Source organism: Salvelinus namaycush, chromosome 15 (assembly GCF_016432855.1).
Source record: "Salvelinus namaycush isolate Seneca chromosome 15, SaNama_1.0, whole genome shotgun sequence".
Lineage (NCBI taxonomy): Eukaryota > Metazoa > Chordata > Actinopteri > Salmoniformes > Salmonidae > Salvelinus > Salvelinus namaycush.
This window is the reverse complement of record NC_052321.1, coordinates 21,306,159-21,325,209: the sequence shown is the minus strand read 5'-3', so window position 1 is coordinate 21,325,209 and position 19,051 is coordinate 21,306,159. Positions and strand designations below refer to the sequence as shown.

At 41.4% G+C, this 19,051-nt stretch overlaps 1 protein-coding gene across 1 annotated transcript in view; it reads left to right on the top strand.

Annotated features, from left to right (window-relative positions):
- Nucleotides 1–1,439: 1,439 nt before the first annotated feature.
- LOC120059985 (rho guanine nucleotide exchange factor 10-like) overlaps nucleotides 1,440–19,051 on the top strand; it is a 106,710-nt gene continuing 89,098 nt past the window's right edge. Inside the window, exons 1-2 of the mRNA XM_039009062.1 lie at nucleotides 1,440–1,551; nucleotides 16,855–16,968. Coding sequence (XP_038864990.1) covers nucleotides 16,905–16,968 — 64 coding nt within the window. The 5' untranslated portion in view covers nucleotides 1,440–1,551; nucleotides 16,855–16,904. The remainder of the gene's footprint in view (nucleotides 1,552–16,854; nucleotides 16,969–19,051) is intronic.

Genomic DNA, 19,051 nt, shown 5'->3' with positions numbered 1-19,051 from the left:
CTGTATGTGAGTGTGTGGGGGTCGATTGAGAAAACGGGTTGGGGATTGTTGAGCCTCTGACAGCCAGGCGGAGAACACCAGCAAAACAAAATAGTTTGCACTACACAACAAGGAAATTGTGGATTTACTCCACCATAAATTAATAGGTTATTAGTAGGTTAAAATCTACTAGTCACATACAAACGACTTGACATGCTGCCATCTTGGCATGTCTGGTGGGGTAAGCTTGTGTGTCAGCGCTGTGTGTATTAGCTCTCTGATTACAATGAAGAGCAAGATGTGTGGCTCTGTTCTGGGAGAGCTGCAGCTTAACTAGATCTTTCTTTGCAGCACTTGAACATATGACTGGACAATAATCAAGATAAGATTGTAAGGGGTTTTAATTTCAGCATGACCAGAAACACTAGCCACTTGAAGCATGATGCTGTGCACCATGAATGTAATGCAATATGTAATGTATCCATGAGGTGTTGCTATAGGATTAGATGAATGCTCAAGGCCTCTGGAATGATCTCAGTGATGGGTACTCACTCATTTTAGGCAACTCTAGGGATCCAATATGGATAATGGATTAATTTGTGGTATTTTTCAGATGTAAGGGGAACTGTCTATGACCTCATTTAATGTATTACAGATTTTGGCTTATGGAGAGGCTTGGCACAATCACATTTTTGTCTAGACTAGATGGACATCAGCATGGAGTTAATAGATTGTTGGGCATTGTTTACTGTTTATTAATTCAAACACAAATAAATACTTTTGACTTCAATGTTGACTGTGAACTCTCCATAGACCTACAGAAATCAACAAATGAGTGAGGGTGTGTGTGTGTGTGTGTGTAGTACTTCAACAAATTTGACTTGTGGCAAAGTCAGTTTATGATGAGACTGTAAAGTTGCAATACTTCACAATGATAGGGACATTAAATCATATACACCAATGGTGGATCATAGTGGATAATTTGAAAGACAGTTTGTAAGTATGAGATTTTTATGCTTCTCTACATCCACACTGTTGAAGAATTTATGCCCAGCTGTTCCAAGGGAGCCGCCTCACTGATCACGTGGTACATATTGGAGCGCATGTACTTCTGCTGCGTTCATAACAAGTAGCAAAGTGGTAGAGGTCAGCATGTGGAACAAATCGGAGCTCAGGGATGATAGACGAGTTTCCCACTAGAAATTACGAATTGGAGGGGCATTTAAGTGGATTTTTCCCAGTCGTATATGGTAAATACCACCTTCCCACTTGGTTATAAACGCATTATAAATCCTAGGAGGAGGATCTCAGGAATGTAATTGAGGGCCTTTTGAGCCAATTAAGGCTTCGCATCCGAATCTCCACCAATGACTGAGAAGGAGGCGAGGTCTTGGAAGGAGTCAGATTGCGTTGGGAAAAGCTTGGATAATTTCAGTAGAGGAAAATGGAAAAAGGGACAATTCATTTATAGGAGCAGAAGAAGTTCATCCTCAGTGTTTGACAGGGATTTGTTTGCACATCTTTACTGTGGAACTAGGAAAAATAACGATATTCATCAGGATTCAAAATATGGTGAGTTCTATGTGTTGTGGAAAATATTCCCGAACTTCAAGATAGTTTGAAAGTAAATTTTATGATTTACAAAACAGTAATATAACTAGTACATTATGTTCAGCTGTAGTTGGACAGTATTCTACGAATGGAAGAGATCTAACTTACATGTTTTCTCTGCAAACAAAGTGAGTGATCGTTCGCCCGGGTGCGCTGTTATAACGTGGCGAGTTGTCTTTGCCAACATGTATCGGTTTGTCAATTGAGAGGCGCGTATCTCATAATAATGTATCCTGTGGGTTCTATTAGTTCGGTTACTATTGTAAACCTTTATGCTTGGAAACATGCAAGGACAAAACAAATGAATGTATAATTGTATCTTTCTCATGCACACAGTCTTTAGTCTCTCAGAAATGTCAATGTACGAAATTGGCAGGAACGTGGTTGTCACACCAATGACAAAATTGTGATGAATTTCTAGATGTTCTGTACAAAGTCAATGCCGAAAGTTATGGTTCCCCTCTGTTCTTTTTTCAAGGGTACAGGTGCATGATATTAAAATATATTGCATAGTTTTAAGTGGAACCTAAATGTAATTATGATTTTTATCCACTCATTACCAAGACAATTAAGGCCTGACAATATAAACAATACTTTCCATCAGAGTTATTACAGGTTCACTGTTTATTTCTGATTAATAAACTAGTCTATAAACTAATAAACCAGGCTACTAATTATAAAGTATTGTCATAACTGAGCAAATTTACTGTAGCAGTACTGTATAATACATACCCTTTAGTTTCTGATTAAGTCTAGTTTATAGATTTTAGCCTAGTCCAAAATAGTATTGGAATACTTATACACGTTGTACAGTGTATCAGGAAGTTTGATTCAAACACTTTATAAAGTGTTCCAGAGCACCCATAAATCCATTTCAACAAATTCACTTAGTCATCTATAGCATTCCTCAATCAAGCAAGTGCATGACTCCAATGAACTGGAACTTTCTTTGGTAACACTTGTATTAATCAGAAAAGTCTAATTTTAATCAAAATGTTTGGCCAAGTTGTTAGAGTAGCCTACAACCACATCCGATCAAACAGTATTCCAGGAATCTATGCGCCTCGGGCCAGGCTGCTAAAAGATTATTTAGATACGGTGAGCTCTTTGATCTGCTATTGTATTGTCTGGCTCCATGCTTGTCCAGTTCACTTTGCATCAGCACTGGAGAAAGAGTTGGGAGCCTGTGAGATTTGCACACACTATCGGTAATTTGCTTAGCAAATAGCCAGGTCACTTGGCTGCTGTGAGTATAGATGCCTCTACCCCCGGTAATGACTCCTAAAAAGGGATCTCTGGTATTTGGTGAGTGTGAGGACTCTTTGCTGTACCCAGGTCTACTGCAGTCAGTGGTTCTCTAGCTGAGCAGTCAGGTGAAGTGAACCCTGGGCCTTTAGACGGCACGCTCTACCATGCATGACACTTCCTCCTGTAGAAGAAACACCACAGGTACATCACCATCATGCCCTAAACTTCCATCTTTATTTTGGCTCAGCAGCTCTGGTTCCTGGCTTAGCCTTGCATGCTAAACCATAACTCCTTTAGCATCCCACCTAGTTTGTCCTTAGCTTCATACCAGAGGGTTGATTTCAGATTGGGGAGCCTCTGTTGTTATTCTTTTCCTGGTTGTTATTGTCAATCACAGATGCAGCTGGACAGAATCACTAATTTCCCAAAGTGTGTGTGTCGGGTCTGTAAGTTCATCCAGTGGGTAGGGGCTTATGGGAAAGCCTCAGAGTGTCTGGCAGAGGGTGAGAGTCAGGCCAGAGTGCATAGCAGTCTGCAGAGAGGAGCATACTTCTGATTTTTCAGAGGACTGTGCGATCATGCACTAAATCCTCCCATTCACCACTGAGGAGCCACTGAGATGTAATGTGGATCAGCACATCACACAGCCATAGCTGGGTGTGAAACTGACTGACTGGGCCTTTCTTCCCTTGTTCTGGTGGTGGATATGGGAGATTTGTCACCAAAATGTGTATTTACCAGCTATGAACATCTGTGTTCAGAATTGGACTCGAGCTGTGAAGCTTTTAGTTCCGTTGTCAATATTTTTGGACACTATGGATCTGTGACTTTCTCCTATAATGTCTTGTCATTTACATTATTCAATTGTCACTATTACATACAAACCACACTGGCCATGTTGCGTGCGCAAGTATTGCAAAATAAATGTACACACGTTATTCAAGCATTTCACCCACACCGCTCGCGCACGTGAACGGCGTCTGCATAGCCAAGCGCTAAAGTAGAACTTGGTTTTATTTGAGACACTCCACGTGCAGCAAGTCCCCTCCTTATTGGTTATCAGGAAGATAGAAATCCACGTGGAGGCTTGAAAGACAAACAAGGATAAATTAATTAAAGATAACTAACTAAAGACTAGGTTTCCCTTTTTAAGCTGTGGATTATTCGTTGGAGTAGAGAAACTTACGATTTTATGACTCCGGGTCAAAATTATACAAAGAACCAGCTAAAAAGAGGACCATATGCATGTCAGGTAAAATAACAACCCAATGTTCATCTCCCAGGACAAACTAGCTAGCAATAGCAACTAGCCAGATGTCCATGAATGTTTTATGTGTGTTTCACACATAATTAATATATTTGAAATGAATATATTTGATTAAAAGTAGATTTTGGTATTTTAACCTGCATGTCATAATCATGTCTGGTGTGGATGGACAAAATCAACATGTGCACGATGGCGCACAGGGACGCACATGCGTGGCCGATGTAGTCAGCATGTTAGGGTGACTAACGCAACTCCTAAACACTATCTCCAGTACCCACTCTGAAGTCAGCATAATGCATATTACTGTAAATGTCAAAGTCTTGAACTGGCCTGTTGTCATTTGTCGTAATTTGAGGTTGGGAGAGAATTTTGTTCTACTGACATTAAAATACATCCAGAGCTATTAGCTGGGTAGCTAACAATGACCTATTTGGCCTCTCCCTCTCTACTATTGCCTCACACACTGACATAGTGTTCTGTTCTTCTGTTCTTCCTCTCAAGGCCCCCGTCTGCATTGGGTGGGTGGGGACCTTCTTTCTGAGTGACTGTGGCCTGCATCTTTAATGGGACATTACATACTGTAGCAACTCCAGTGGTACACTGTTATTTTACCCAACAACTGCTGTGTTCAAAGGCCTAGACTGAGAGGGTTAGCCTATTTAGAAGGGAAGGATTTCATCCACCTCTTCTGTGAAAAATGTGTCAAATGAGTAAGATGGCTGGCCTTGCTTAGATCTTATTGGGAGACAACAAAATAAAGCAAAAGGGTATTCTGTATTTTCAGAAAAGGTCTAACTTGAATATTCTGCCAGAGGTACTCTTTCTAAAGGTTAATCACATCATTTTCAAGCACTCTCTGGGGGAGGACAAGATCTTACATGCACTGCAATCTGTCAAAAGCTTGCTGTGTTCTTCAGTGATGGGTGTGTGTTACCTAGCACTGGTTATGACACCACAGGAATGGATCTCTGCTGTTGTTCTGGACTACACTTCAATTTGGGGATCTCTGATTCATACTCATATTCTCAGTGTAGACACTCAATATTGCCTGATCCCTCCACGTGTCCAAATGTCTATACACCAGGGACCTACCCTAAGAAAGCCAGTGCAGCTTTAACCCTAACCCTAGGGCATGCTATTGAAGTGTATTTCCCACACTAGACACCCATATACTGTAATTACAGCTGCTGATGTGAAATGCCATGCTGCTCCTCTGGCTTATATTGATCCCTGTATCTAGGCCAGCTAACATTTCAGGCCTGTCAGAGGCTTTAGAAAGCAGCTATGGACATGATATTTAGCTATGGAAATGGTATACATTGAGTTACTGCTAACTCGCTCTGTAGATCTATTTAATTTCTCCTTATGGACTCTAATTTCCCAGTGTATGCAAACTGCTCTGCTATATCATCTGTTATTGCTGACAAATGAGCATTCCTAATGTGCATTGGAACTCTAGATTTCTAATGAGAGAAATATCCAATATCCTTTAAGTTCCACTCCTTGAGGGCTGACAGACTGCAGGCTGTTCTCTCAATCTCTCTCTCACTGTGGTGTTTAAACCGCTCCTCCTCAGCATGTCATAAAACTGCTCTGCCTGGCCCCTTGTCAACACACACACACAGACAGACAGAGAGAGAGAAAGAGAGACAAGGAAAGAAGGGCCTTCTATGCCATCAAAAGGAACCTAAAATTCGGCATACCAATTAGGATTTGGCTAAAAATACTTGAATCAGTGATCGAACACATTGCCCTTTATGGTTGGGAGGTCTGTGGTCTGCTCACCAACCAAGAATTCACAAAATGGGACAAACACCAAATTGAGACTCTGCAACAAAAGAGCTGTAAAATATCCTCAGTGTACAACGTAAAACACCAAATAATGCATGCAGAGCAGAATTAGGCCGATACCCGCTAATTATCAAAATCCAGAAAAGAGACGTTAAATTCTACAACCGCCTAAATGGAAGCGATTCCCAAACCTTCCATAACAAAGCCATCACCTACAGAGAAATGAACCCGAAGAAGAGCCCCTAAGCAAACTGGTCCTGGGGCTCTGTTCACAAACACAAACAGAGCCCCAGGACAGAAACACAATTAGACCTAACCTAACCAAAGATAATTACTTGACACAATGGAAAGAATTTACAAAAAAACTAGAATGCTATTTGAACGTAAAGAGAGTGTACATACACAATACCTGACCAATCTTTTACGATGTACAGACTCAGTGAGCATAGCCTTGCTATTGAAAAAGGCCGCCGAAGGCAGACCTGGCTCTCAAGAGAAGACAGGCTATGTGCAAACTGCCCACAAAATGAGGTGGAAACTGAGCTGCACTTCCTAACCTCCTGCCAAATGTATGACCATAATAGAGACACATATTTCCCTCAGATTACACAGACACACAAAGAATTCGAAAACAAACGCAATTTTGATAAACTCCCATATCTATTGGGTGAAATACCACAGTGTGCAATCACAGCAGCAAGATTTGTGACCTGTTGCCACAAGAAAAGTGCAACCAGTGAAGAACAAACGCCATTGTAAATACAACCTATATTTATGTCTTTTGCCTTTTGTACTTGAAGTATTTGAACATCAGTACAACACTATATACACATAATGACATTTTTAAATGTCTTTATTCTTTTTTGTCTATTTCACTTGCTTTGGCAATGTAAACATGTTTCCCATGCCAATAAAGCCCTTAAATTGAAATGGAATTGAATTGAGAGATAACTACAGAGAGGGGAGAACAGAGAGGAGAGAGAGCCTGGCCATTTTAGTATGCTGCAGGGCACTGTCCTCCCCAGCACAAGTGTCTTTGTCATCCCTGCCCATCCATTCAGAGAGGCCTGTTGTGTATAATGGACCACTGATTACAGTAACGCTGGCAATGGGAGAGCATGACACACTGCCAATACCACAGCCATGCAGAGAGCACAGAGAGTCCAAGAAGCAGAATGTGTGTGTGTGGGTCTGTGTGTGGGTCGGTGGGTTTGTATTACTATCCTTGTGGGTACCAGAAGTCACCACAAGGATAGGAAAATTCTCTCAGGTCCCCACGAGGACAAAGGCTATTTTAGGGTTACGATAAGGGTTAGGGGTTAGGGAAATAGGATTTTGAATGGAAATCAATTTTAGGTAGGATAGTAATACTGTGTGCGCGGAGAAGGAGAAGGAGAGATGGGCCTAGAGGATTCTCTCTACTGGTGCCAATGTGCACTCCAGAGCAGGCTCTTGGTTTTGTTTGTGACTCTGTCATACAATTTCTGGAATGCCACTCCTCAATAAGGGCGCTTGAGATGTTTTTGGCTTAAAACAAGTGTCAAAAATCTGCTTGGTCACCTGGCTGGCTGCAGTCTTGGTTTAAAGTGTCCTAGATTGTGATTTTCATTATGTAGTACTGTACTACTGTATGTATACATGATAATTCCTCACCCTTTGAGAACATGTTTATTATTACTATTGTGACTGGTGTTATTACCAATGCTGATTGTTGTGACTGCACTGGGAACAAAACGGCAGCATTATCTGCAGGCCCTAGATGACAGATTTCCTGTCTGTGCATAGCTAGCTACAGTGTTGCTGACATGTAATGACATGCTTGGCCAAGTCTCATCAGATGGTTCTCTTTTTTCACCCTCTGGTGTCTACAGACCAGTGGGGGCCACTGATTGTCTGAATACCCGGGGCGCGAGGTGGTTGGAGTTGTCGACAAAGCAGCACGACAGATATATGATACCAAGTTTTCAAACTACTGGTAGTTTCTTTGAGAATATGTATAAAGCAATCTGTGCACTTGAGCAACAGCATAAATACAACTCTCACTTTTGCATGTCAAAAACTGAATGACCACTGTTGCACATGCTGCTATTGTTTTGAACAGATTAGATTATATTATTTAGAATAAGCAGCCAGCTCATGAACGAATGAGTACACCAGGGAGAACGCAACAAGCATGTAGATGCAATAAGTGAAAACACATTATCTGGAGATAGCAAGCTAACATAATGTCGCAAAGCATGATGAGTTTGCCAGTTAACTTTCATTTTGAATTAACTTGGCATGGGAGCTAACTGGCTAACAAGCTACCAGCTATCTGCTTATTAAAGGTAGATAACTGGTTAATTTAACCAAAACATAAAACTATTTCTCAATGTTTCTCGAAATGATTGTAGTTGGCTAATTAATTTGATCATGCTAATTAATTTGATCACACCTGGTTTTATGCTGTTTTAGTTCACACAACATGTCACCCTGCCACCTACAGAAAAACCTGATGAACAACATGGGGGGAAACAATAAGCCACCGTCCTACCAGGTCCACAATGAGAACGTTCTAGCGAGTGTATTCCTCTATCCTTCGACTCTTCTTTGATTTTAAATCTTCGAAATCTTGAAATCTTTTAAATGTGTATTTTTCCAAACACCCTGTGTGTTTGAATAAAATCAACTATATATAGGCTACTGAGCTTGTCTGATGCTTTAAGCACACTGTGGTTAAATAATTGAGACACACAAATGACTTGAGGGAGCAAGAGATCAAGATGGCCTAATCAGAAGAAAAAAACATGTTCCCAAACCACCTCCTCCCGTTGCTGCTGGCCTTCGCAGATTCTGTAATTATGCTCCTGAAGTTGTTTAATTTCTTTTATAATAAAAAGTCTTTATCTCAAAATCATTGTCATCTAAATTAAAATTACACAGATCTAGAAGTACATTGCCAACTATGTAAAAATTGCCTACATGAAGCCAATAAATGACAACATTGCAGCCTGCAGGTAGAAAATATCAAAATAAAAATAAATCACTTTAGCTACGCATGGCCTGTCTGCAAAGAACTTGAAACATTGTATCGACTATCAACTTGGTCCAGCCCAACACTTGTCCCAACAAACTTGAAACATTGTATCGACTATCAACTTGGTCCAGCCCAACACTTGTCCCAACAAACTTGAAACATTGTATAAAATATCCTGGACCCTCAGTTTCCCGTGCACTGAGCTGAGCTCCAGAGAGACACAACTGTAGTCTATTTGTGCAAGAGACAGGAAGTAATCAGGTAGGCCTATTTTATGACATTTCCACCAGATCAGAACATTACAGAGAGCTGGAATGATTTTTTATGTAGGCTACATTAAGGAACTATTTTAATTCTCAATGGATGTAAATATCGACTTCTTTTACTTGCTGTTTGAGGTGAATAAAAAATTGCTTTGAGAAGCGCCACAGTTCATTAGTGGTGTTGAGTTAAGACGATTAGAAACACTATCAGATCCCCAAATGGGCACATTTATAAGCCTACATTTGCGCACAGGCCAGGTAGCCTAGGCCTACTTCTATGCGGAATCAGGTGCGTGTACTTACTCAACATTGACAGGAGCGCTCCAAACAAAACTCGTAAATGAAAGGAAATAAACCCCAAACAATTCTCACAAGTGTAGCCTAGTTTGTGTGCTCTGCAAACAACGTGTTCCCTCTTACAATGACAACGGTAAGACTGTAGTGATACTATATTGAATGTATTAACAGAAATTATGGTAACCAAACAAACATTGTAGATTAGAAATAATGGGAAATAACAGTAAATGTACTATTGGTGATACTGGTGTGCCATCCTTGCAGCCTCCACAATGGATTAGTCCACTCAGACAGCCATCAATCAAGATGTACCATAACATTACATTTTTTTGTTGCAACTGCTTGACAAAAAATATATGTGTATACACTACCGTTCAAAAGTTTGGGGTCACTTAGAAATGTCCTTGTTTTTGAAAGAAAAGCAAATTTTTTGTCCATTAAAATAACATCAAATTGATCAGAAATACAGTGTAGACATTGTTAATGTTGTAAATGACTATTGTAGCTGGAAACGGCTGATTTTTAATGGAATATCTACGTAGGCGTACAGAGACCCATTATCAGCAACCATCAGACCCATTATCAGCAACCGTTCCAATGGCACGCTGTGTTAGCTAATCCAAGTCTATCATTTTAAAAGGCTAATTGATCATTAGAAAACCCTTTTGCAATTATGTTAGCACAGCCTAAAACTGTTGTTCTGATTAAAGAAGCAATAAAACTGGCCTTCTTTAGACTAGTTGAGTATCTGGAGCATCAGCATTTGTGGGTTCGATTGGCCAAAATGGCCAGAAACAAAGTACTTTCTTCTGAAACTCGTCAGTCTATTTTTGTTCTGAGAAATGAAGGCTATTTCATGTGAGAAATTGCCAAGAAACTGAAGATCTCGTACAATGCTGTGTACTACTCCCTTCACAGAACAGCGCAAACTGACTCTAACAAGAATAGAAAGAGGAGCGGGAGGCCCCGGTGCACAACTGAGCAAGAGGACAAGTACATTAGTGTCTAGTTTGAGAAACAGATGCCTCTCAAGTCCTCAACTGGCAGCTTCATTAAATAGTACCCGCAAAACATCAGTCTCAACGTCAACAGTGAAGAGGCGACTTCAGGATGCTGGCCTTCTAGGCAGAGTTCCTCTGTCCAGTGTCTATGTTATTTTGCCCATCTTAGTCTTTTCTTTTTTATTGGCCAGTCTGAGATGTGGATTTTTCTTTGCAACTCTGCCTAGAAGGCCAGCATCCCGGAGTCGCCTCTTCAAGGCAAAGGGTGGCTACTTTGAAGAATCTCAAATCTCAAATATATTTACATTTGTTTAACACTTTTTTTGGTTACTATATGATTCCATATGTGTTATTTCAGAGTTTTGACATCTTCACTATTATTCTACAATGTAGAAAATAGTATAAATAAAGAGAAAACCCTTGAATTAGTAGGTGTGTCCAAACTTTTGACTGGTACTGTATATATATGTATGTATGTTAAAATACATACATATTTGTACTATTTTTTACTATTGTACTATTTTCTTTGACCAATCACAAGTGGGGTGCCGCCCCTAACGCCCTAATGGGTGGGCCGTCGCTAACTGTTGTCTCAGCTGCCTGCCTACCTGCCATCTAGACCTTCTTTAAAGGAATGTTTGGAGGCCTCCAATAGGCATGATGCTGTGTACTAAGCCTAAGGTGCTGACAGGCAGATAGACAGTGAGTGGTTGTATGTATATGAGAGGACCCCCCCCCCCCCCCCCAGGGAATAATAGAGGCCAGGCAGGATGTCATTTGGCCGAGGTGGGCCTCGTTTCCGCCCAGCAAATAAAAGAGCTGGGAAGAGTAATTTTAGGAGTCAACAGGAGGTAAATGGAGGAATCTCCAGACTTTTTAAAAAGCTGTAATGTCATTACGAGAAAGTCTGGCCTCAGTTTAAGGATTTCTGTAAAAATGAGACAATAGGTTTAATTTAAACATCACGTCAATCAAATAGAAGAAGACATGGGCCATCAGAATAACCATATTAAAGGTATTTATTTGGGAGATGTTTAATGCCAGGAAGGGATGTCTTTCTCTTTCCTCTTGAGGAAGCCCAGAGGATGAGAGCACACCTGATTGCTGCGTTTCCTCTTCACCCCCTCCCTCCCCACATCTCTCCCTCCCTTCCTTCCTCAGTCACAGCTCGTACAGTACTCCTGAGGATAGCAATGATGAATCATTTTATCAGCTAAGTTAAGGGTGTAACCCATTCTTTTGGGATTTTTATACATGTCAAGATCTGTCCAGTTAGTCACATCTAGCTCTTAACTTAGGCCAGTTATATTTTGTCTCCAGGACAAAGATATTCTACCTGACTGTACTCTCCGACATACAGTACAGAAGAAAATGCTGGTCTTGTGTTCACATCCACTGTACTGCCCTGACCCTGTGCTGCTCTGTACTCTGGGTGTAGACAAAAAAACAGAGGAGCTCACATTATTCATAGACAAAACAAGCTTTGAGTCGCTTGTAAATGGTTTATCTTTGGAATGGAGCAGTGGAATGGAGCAGTCTTATTCACAGATGATTGTACTGTATTGTAAGCTTGTCTTATTATGGTGTGAATTGAATTGGAGAGCAGCATGTCTGTTACAGTATGGAACTCACTAGAACTCTACAACAAGAGGCCTCTTATTTAATGGAATGACATTACTGATATATCATCCACCCTTGAGGGGAGTGTGACAGCCTAATTGTATTTGATGGAAGTAGGCTAATGCAGGACTTGTTGACCCACAGAACTTGAAGCTTCTTTTGTTTGATCTTCCATGTGTCCATCTGTTTGTCTGACAGTGGAAGAATACACTGTCTCTCTGGTCTCATGTCTGTGCAGGTCTGTGTGTATCCTGCCTTAGCATGCATGTGACATTTTCCCCCCAGATGTAAAATGAGCCCGCTGTTGTTAACCCCACCCTCACTTTGACCCCTGACCTCATATGCCACTGCAAACCTGTCACTCTACCCAGTACCTCTCAGCCAATAATATGCCTTTTACAGGCTAAAAAGTATTGCTCTGTAATGTGTACATGTGAAGAGTACTTTACATGCAGAAGTTTATTAGAAAACAATGTTACGCTAGCCTAGAATACGCAAACTATATTTCATTAAATTCTACTGAACATCAGATAACAGCTGTTTACAATAAAACATTTTAGCTGTTATTGTCATTGAGTCATTTCTAGCTCTCATCAACAAAACAGAATCTAACTGACCACTGGATTATTTCTAAACTAAATGGGCCTAGTGGCGCAGTGGTCAGACGTCACTACAGACACCCTGGTTCAATTCCAGGCTGTATCACATCTCAATGACTCAAGCCCAGTTCAGCTAATCCCTACCATTGTGACACAGAGTTGTCATAATGCTTCAGCAATTGTACAATACACCAGGGCTGTCAGTAGACACAATATAAGTAACCTAATTGATGTCCCTTTAACTGTCCTGAATGCCTCTACTGATCCTACAGCTATTGTATGCAGTAATCATGTGTCTATGAACCAGATTTATACTGTTAGCACTAAGCTGGTGTGCCCTAGGAGGAAGTCCACTGTGAGCAGCTCACCCTGCACTAACATAAAGAACATGAGCACATATACTGCTGCTAAGCTTCATAGTAAAGCAATGAAAGCAAGTAAAAGCATCCCAGAAGAAAAGTGCTCAAAAGAGCCCACGTTAATACAGTTGAAGTCGTAAGTCTACATACACTTAGGTTGGAGTCATTAAAACTCGTTTTTCAACCACTCCACACATTTCTTGTTAACAAACTATAGTTTTGGTGGTTGACAGACAGATTATTTCATTTATAATTCACTGTCTCACAATTCCAGTGGGTCAGAAGTTTACATACACTAAGTTGACTGTGCCTTTTAACAGATTGGAAAATTTCAGAAAATGATGTCATGGCTTTAGAAGCTTCTGATAGGCTAATTGACATCATTTGAGTCAATTGGAGGTGTACCTGTGGATGTATTTCAAGGCCTACCTTCAAACTCAGTGCCTCTTTGCTTAACATCATGGGAAAATCAAAAGAAATCAGTCAAGACCTCAGAAAAAAAAATTGTAGACCCTCAAGTCTGGTTCATCCTTGGGAGCAATTTCCAAACGCCTGAAGGTACCACGTTCATCTGTACAAACAATAGTACGCAAGTATAAACACCATGGGACCACGCAGCCGTCATACCGCTCAGGAAGGAGACGTGTTCTGTCTCCTAGAGATGAACGTACCTTGGTGCGTAAAAGTGCAAATCAATCCCAGAACAACAGCAAAGGACCTTGTGAAGATGCTGGAGGAAACAGGTACAAAAGTATCTATATCCACAGTAAAACGAGTCCTATATCGACATAACCTGAAAGGCCGCTCAGCAAGGAAGAAGCCACTGCTCCGAAACCATCATAAAAAAAGCCAGACTACGGTTTGCAACTGCACATGGGGACAAAGATCGTACTTTTTGGAGAAATGTTCTCTGGTCTGATGAAACAAAAATAGAACTGTTTGGCCATAATGACCATCGTCATGTTTGGAGGAGAAAGGGGGAGGCTTGCAAGCCGAAGCACACCATGCCAACCGTGAAGCATCATGTTGTGGGGATGCTTTGCTGCAGGAGGGACTGGTGCACTTCACAAAATATATGGCATCATGAGGAAGGGAAAATTATGTGGATATATTAACTTCTTATGGCTGGGGGCAGTATTGAGTACCTTGGATGATTAAGGTGCCCAGAGTAAACTGCCTGCTACTCAGGCCCAGAAGCTAAGATATGTATATTATTAGTATATGTATATTATTTGGATAGAAAACACTCTGAAGTTTCTAAAACTGTTTGAATGATGTCTGTGAGTATAACAGAACTCATATGGCAGGCAAAAACCTGAGTTCCACTTGTCTTGCCATTTCTGCCTCATAGCGAACACGTAAACAATTCAAACAAAAAACAACGACATAGACTGACAGGTTAATTGTCAGTTATCGATCAATAATGACAAACATACTGGCATTGACTCTATAGCGGACTCTTTACCCACTCCTATCTGTCATATCTTAAATCTGAGCCTAGAGGAAAGTCTTTGTCCTCATGCCTGGAGGGAAGCCAGACTTTCAGCATGCTTATAGAGACGGGCACTCAACATGTACTACACTGACACAACTGATGATTGGTTGAAAGAAGAATATAAAAATATTGTGGGAGCTTCTCTTCGGTGTACCACAGGGTAGCTCTCTAAGCCCTCCTATTTTTTACCTATGACCTGGCATTAAACAAAGCATGTGTGTCCATGAATACTGATGATTCAACCATATACGCATTAACAACCACAGTTATCGAAGTCACTGAAACCCCTAGCAAAGAGTTGTATTCTGTTTAGGAATGGGTGGGCAGTAATAAACTGGTCCTGAACATCTCTAAAACTAAGAGCATTGTATTTGGTATAATCATTCTGTAAGTTCTAGACCTCAGCTGAATCTGGTGATGAATGGTGTGGCTGTTGACAAGTTGAGGAGACTAAGTTACTTAGTGTGACAATAGATTGTTAACTGTCATGGTCAAAACATAGATTCAATGGTTGAAATGATGGGGAGAGGTTGGTCCTTAATTAAGAGATGCTCTGCTTTTTTGACACCACACTCCAAAAAGCAAGCCCTGCAGGTGCTAGTTTAGTCTTATCTTGATTATTGTCCATTCGTGTGGTTGAGTGCTGCAAGGAAAGGCCTAGTTAAGCTGCAGCTGGTCCAGAACAGAGCTGCACGCCTTGCTCTTCATTGTAATCAGAGGGCTAATATAAATACTATGCATGCCAGTCTCTCTTGGCTAAGAGTTCAGGAGAGACTGACTGCATCACTTCTTCTTTTTTATAAGAAACATGAAAATTCTGTTGAAAATTCCAAATTGTTTGCATAGTCAACTTACACACAGCTCTGACACACACACTTACCCTACCAGACATGCCACCAGGGTTTTTTTCACAGTCCCCAAATCTAGAACAAATTCAAGAAAGCGTACAGTATTATATAGAGCTATTATTGGATGGAACTCCCTTCCATCTCATATTGCTCAAATGAACAGCAAACCTGGTTTCAAAAAACAAATAAAGCAACACCTCACGGTACAACGCCTTTCCTCTATTTTACCTAAATTGTTTATGTGTATGTATTGATATATATGCTACGTGTGCCATTTTCAAATTGATGTAGTTCTGTTCTTGTCAATTTAATGTTCTGTATTAGGTAATGTTTCATGTTTTGTGTGGACCCCAGAAAGAGTAGCTGCTGCTTTCGCAACAGCTAATAGGGATCCTAATATAATACCAAAATACCATGGTGTGAACCTGTCAGCTCCACCATGTTTACACACATAGGGTCACTGACCCTAACAATATGTGTTCCCCTAGGGAGCCCCACGCTACCCTCAGTGGATACAATAATCCTGCTCTGACACATACACACACACACACAAATACACCACATTAACTGACTGTTTGTGGGGTGAGAGGACATTTTTTTTGTATCTTGATGTTGTTTTTGTTTGTCTTTGTTAGTTGTGGTTCAGATGTCTGGCGCTCAGACAAAAGAGTCAGGAACACAATGCTCCACTTCTCCACTCCCCTGCTGGCTTGACTTGACTGAGATTGAGTAACTTGGAATAAAGAGCATGTGGTTGGCAATGGTTGCTTGGTTTTCCATTGGTGGGGTGTGATGCATTGGGAAATACCACTTTACTGCTAACTAATCTAAAAAGACTATTATATGCCATCTTTTGGCACACTTCCATGTATTAGTACTTATGCTCATACTCACTTATACTAGTGATGGGGGCAAACATCAATGCACTTACTTTATTATTATAATCATCTTTGGGACAATATTATATCGATATATGATGGATTTGTAGCGTTAGCTAGCGCTAGTTAGCTCTACCGGCGCTAAAAGTTTGGTATTTTTCATCCTATAGCTTGTTCTCTTTAAATAATGAGCAAACATGTTTTCAGCACTTTTATTTCCATGACTGATCAAAAACAAATTATCTCTCTTGTTTCTCTGCAGCAGACATATAGTGAGTAATATGTTTCTATGTACATATAGAATTATGATAATCATGAGAATCGCAATACATATCACATCATCACCTAAGTATCGTGATATTATCGGATCGTGAGGTCCCTGGCAATTTTAAGCCCTAACTTATACCATGTGACCGTACCAGGTAAAACTCTAGTTAGGCTAAAACTTTGCATTGTAGCCCGGAAAAACTCGGGACCTGGTGATGCTTGGGAACATTCTTCTATGCTTGGCTAATTGAATAAGTGTACAGTGAATCACAGCGTGCCACCTCTGACATTCCTCCATGTGTGTGTTTCCTCCAGGGCCATGTGTGATTGAAGAGGACCACCACCAGGCTGCTGAGGGAACCTGTATGCCCAGAGAAACAGCAACCAGTATGGACATCGTGGAAGACTTCCCTCCCCCGCCTCCTGAAAGTAAGTAATGCCAACATCCTCCTCTCCTCCCCTCTCTCTCTCTGACTCAATCTCTCCCAGCACTTGTAAATCCCCCCGTAGCCAATGAGAACACATGCTGCTGCTCAGGCCTGTCGACAGCTCTGGTTATGGTTTTCTATGCTGAGATGAGTGTGAGGCGCTACTTGGTGATGTCATTATGTCATGTCCGTTGGTGGATTTAGCTTGTCGTCCTGAGATGTTATCAGACAGTAGTGACAGTCTCTACTTGTCCCTTTGTTACTCCTAGTGCAGTTTGTGTGTTCTTGTTAATGTTTTTGAGTAGTCAGTTAATGTTGCTCAAACGAACAGGTCTTAAATGCTGTTTTGGCTGATGAGGATGGGGATCTATATATCATATTTCCGTTAGCCCTGTTGATGGTAACAGGTTTGAAAGGTCTGTTTCGGCTGACACATTGATGGTCAGTCTAGCTCCCTGAGGGCCTTTTCATGATGGGCAGACCGTGTAAACACATTCCTCTCTGGAGCTCGTGGGCCGTGGAACGAAGGAGTGAGGAGAAGGAGGAGGAGAAATGTGCCACAATTGCGAAGGACAGACAATGTGCCTCAGTATCCGAGCCCTGGCTGAATACTGCAGCATCAGGCACGCGCACACACACACACACGCACCACAGGGAATGGAGCAGGCCAGAGAAATGCCTCCTCTCCAGCTGCGCAGCCACTTGCCTTGTTGCCGTGGCGATGCTGGAGCACGTTGTAAGCCAGTGACTCATTGAGCGGAGCAGTGTGGCAGAGAGGAGGCACGGGAACAGAATCCATATTGTGGTTATTAATTGACAATGGGTGTTGGGGACAGGCCTAGTTTTCTTTCTCTCTCTCTCTGTGTGTGTGTGTGTGTGTGTGTGTGTGTGTGTGTGTGTGTGTGTGTGTGTGTGTGTGTGTGTGTGTGTGTGTGTGTGTGTGTGTGTGTGTGTGTGTGTGTGTGTGTGTGTGTGTGTGTGTGTGTGTGTGTGTGTGTGTGTGTGTGTGTGTGATCGTGACCAAATTATTGAATGGGCAATTTGAACGAATAATCTGTTCAAGCTTTTATACGATCCCTGTTCCATCACACCCCGCTCTGCTTTACTTGGCCCAGCCTGTGCGTCAGAGAGTAGACACGCACAAGAATGAATATGCATCCCATGTCTCAGCAGTGAAACATCCCTCCAGGCAGCGGCTAGCTGTGCCTTGTCTTTCTATCTGGTCCAACACAGCTATTCATTATCACAGATGGGAACAGCAGATATCACCTCTTTCCAGGTTTTCCCTCCTAATGTTCTGCTCTAGCGCCTTCAAAGTTTAGTTTCAGGGTGTACATAGAGGTCAGAGGTCACAGTTAGACCCCATAGCATAGTCACAGACCATTGTCATAACTTCAGACTGAGGGCTAGAACACTTCCTGTCAACCCCTTAGGGAGTCATGATGGGGATTTAGACTAAAGGGCTCATAGTGCTGTAGAGCTTCAAGTCCTTTTGTGTCTCTGAGTGATTGATCTGTGTATCGGAACTGGGGATAAGGACTTTTTTAAGCCTGAGGGGTTAGTAACTTATGAGTAATGTGGTTGATGGTTAGTGAGCCTAACTTGTAGCCTTACTTACCGTTGTGTATTTATGTTAGACAGTGTTGTTTCTAGTAACGGTTGTCTAAATGTCAGCTTAGAGTTTACTCAGTCAAACAGGAAGTATTTAGCCAGCACAGGAAATGGATAGGGGTCTAAATGAAAAAGGTGTAGGTCTATACTGAGAAATCTTAGTATGAAATCTTCTCATATAGATGAGAAGATTGAATTTTTACCGCTGGTTTGGTCATTCAGGAAATTGTGCCAGAACTTGGGAGAGAAAAGGAAATTTTACTCAGTTTCTTAGCAGGAAGAGTCAGAATATGAGAGTTTACCTTAGTTAACCTAGTCGTGGGGAAACCTGAATCCTGATAGGACAGTAGTGTTTGTACTGGAACTGAGTCGCGTGGGAAATCTGTGGTATGTTAGGAGCAGAGGTGTGCCAGTTTCTGTTAGAAACGTCCACCCGGGCCAGGGAGATAAAGGAGCAGTCTCAGATGGGGTTG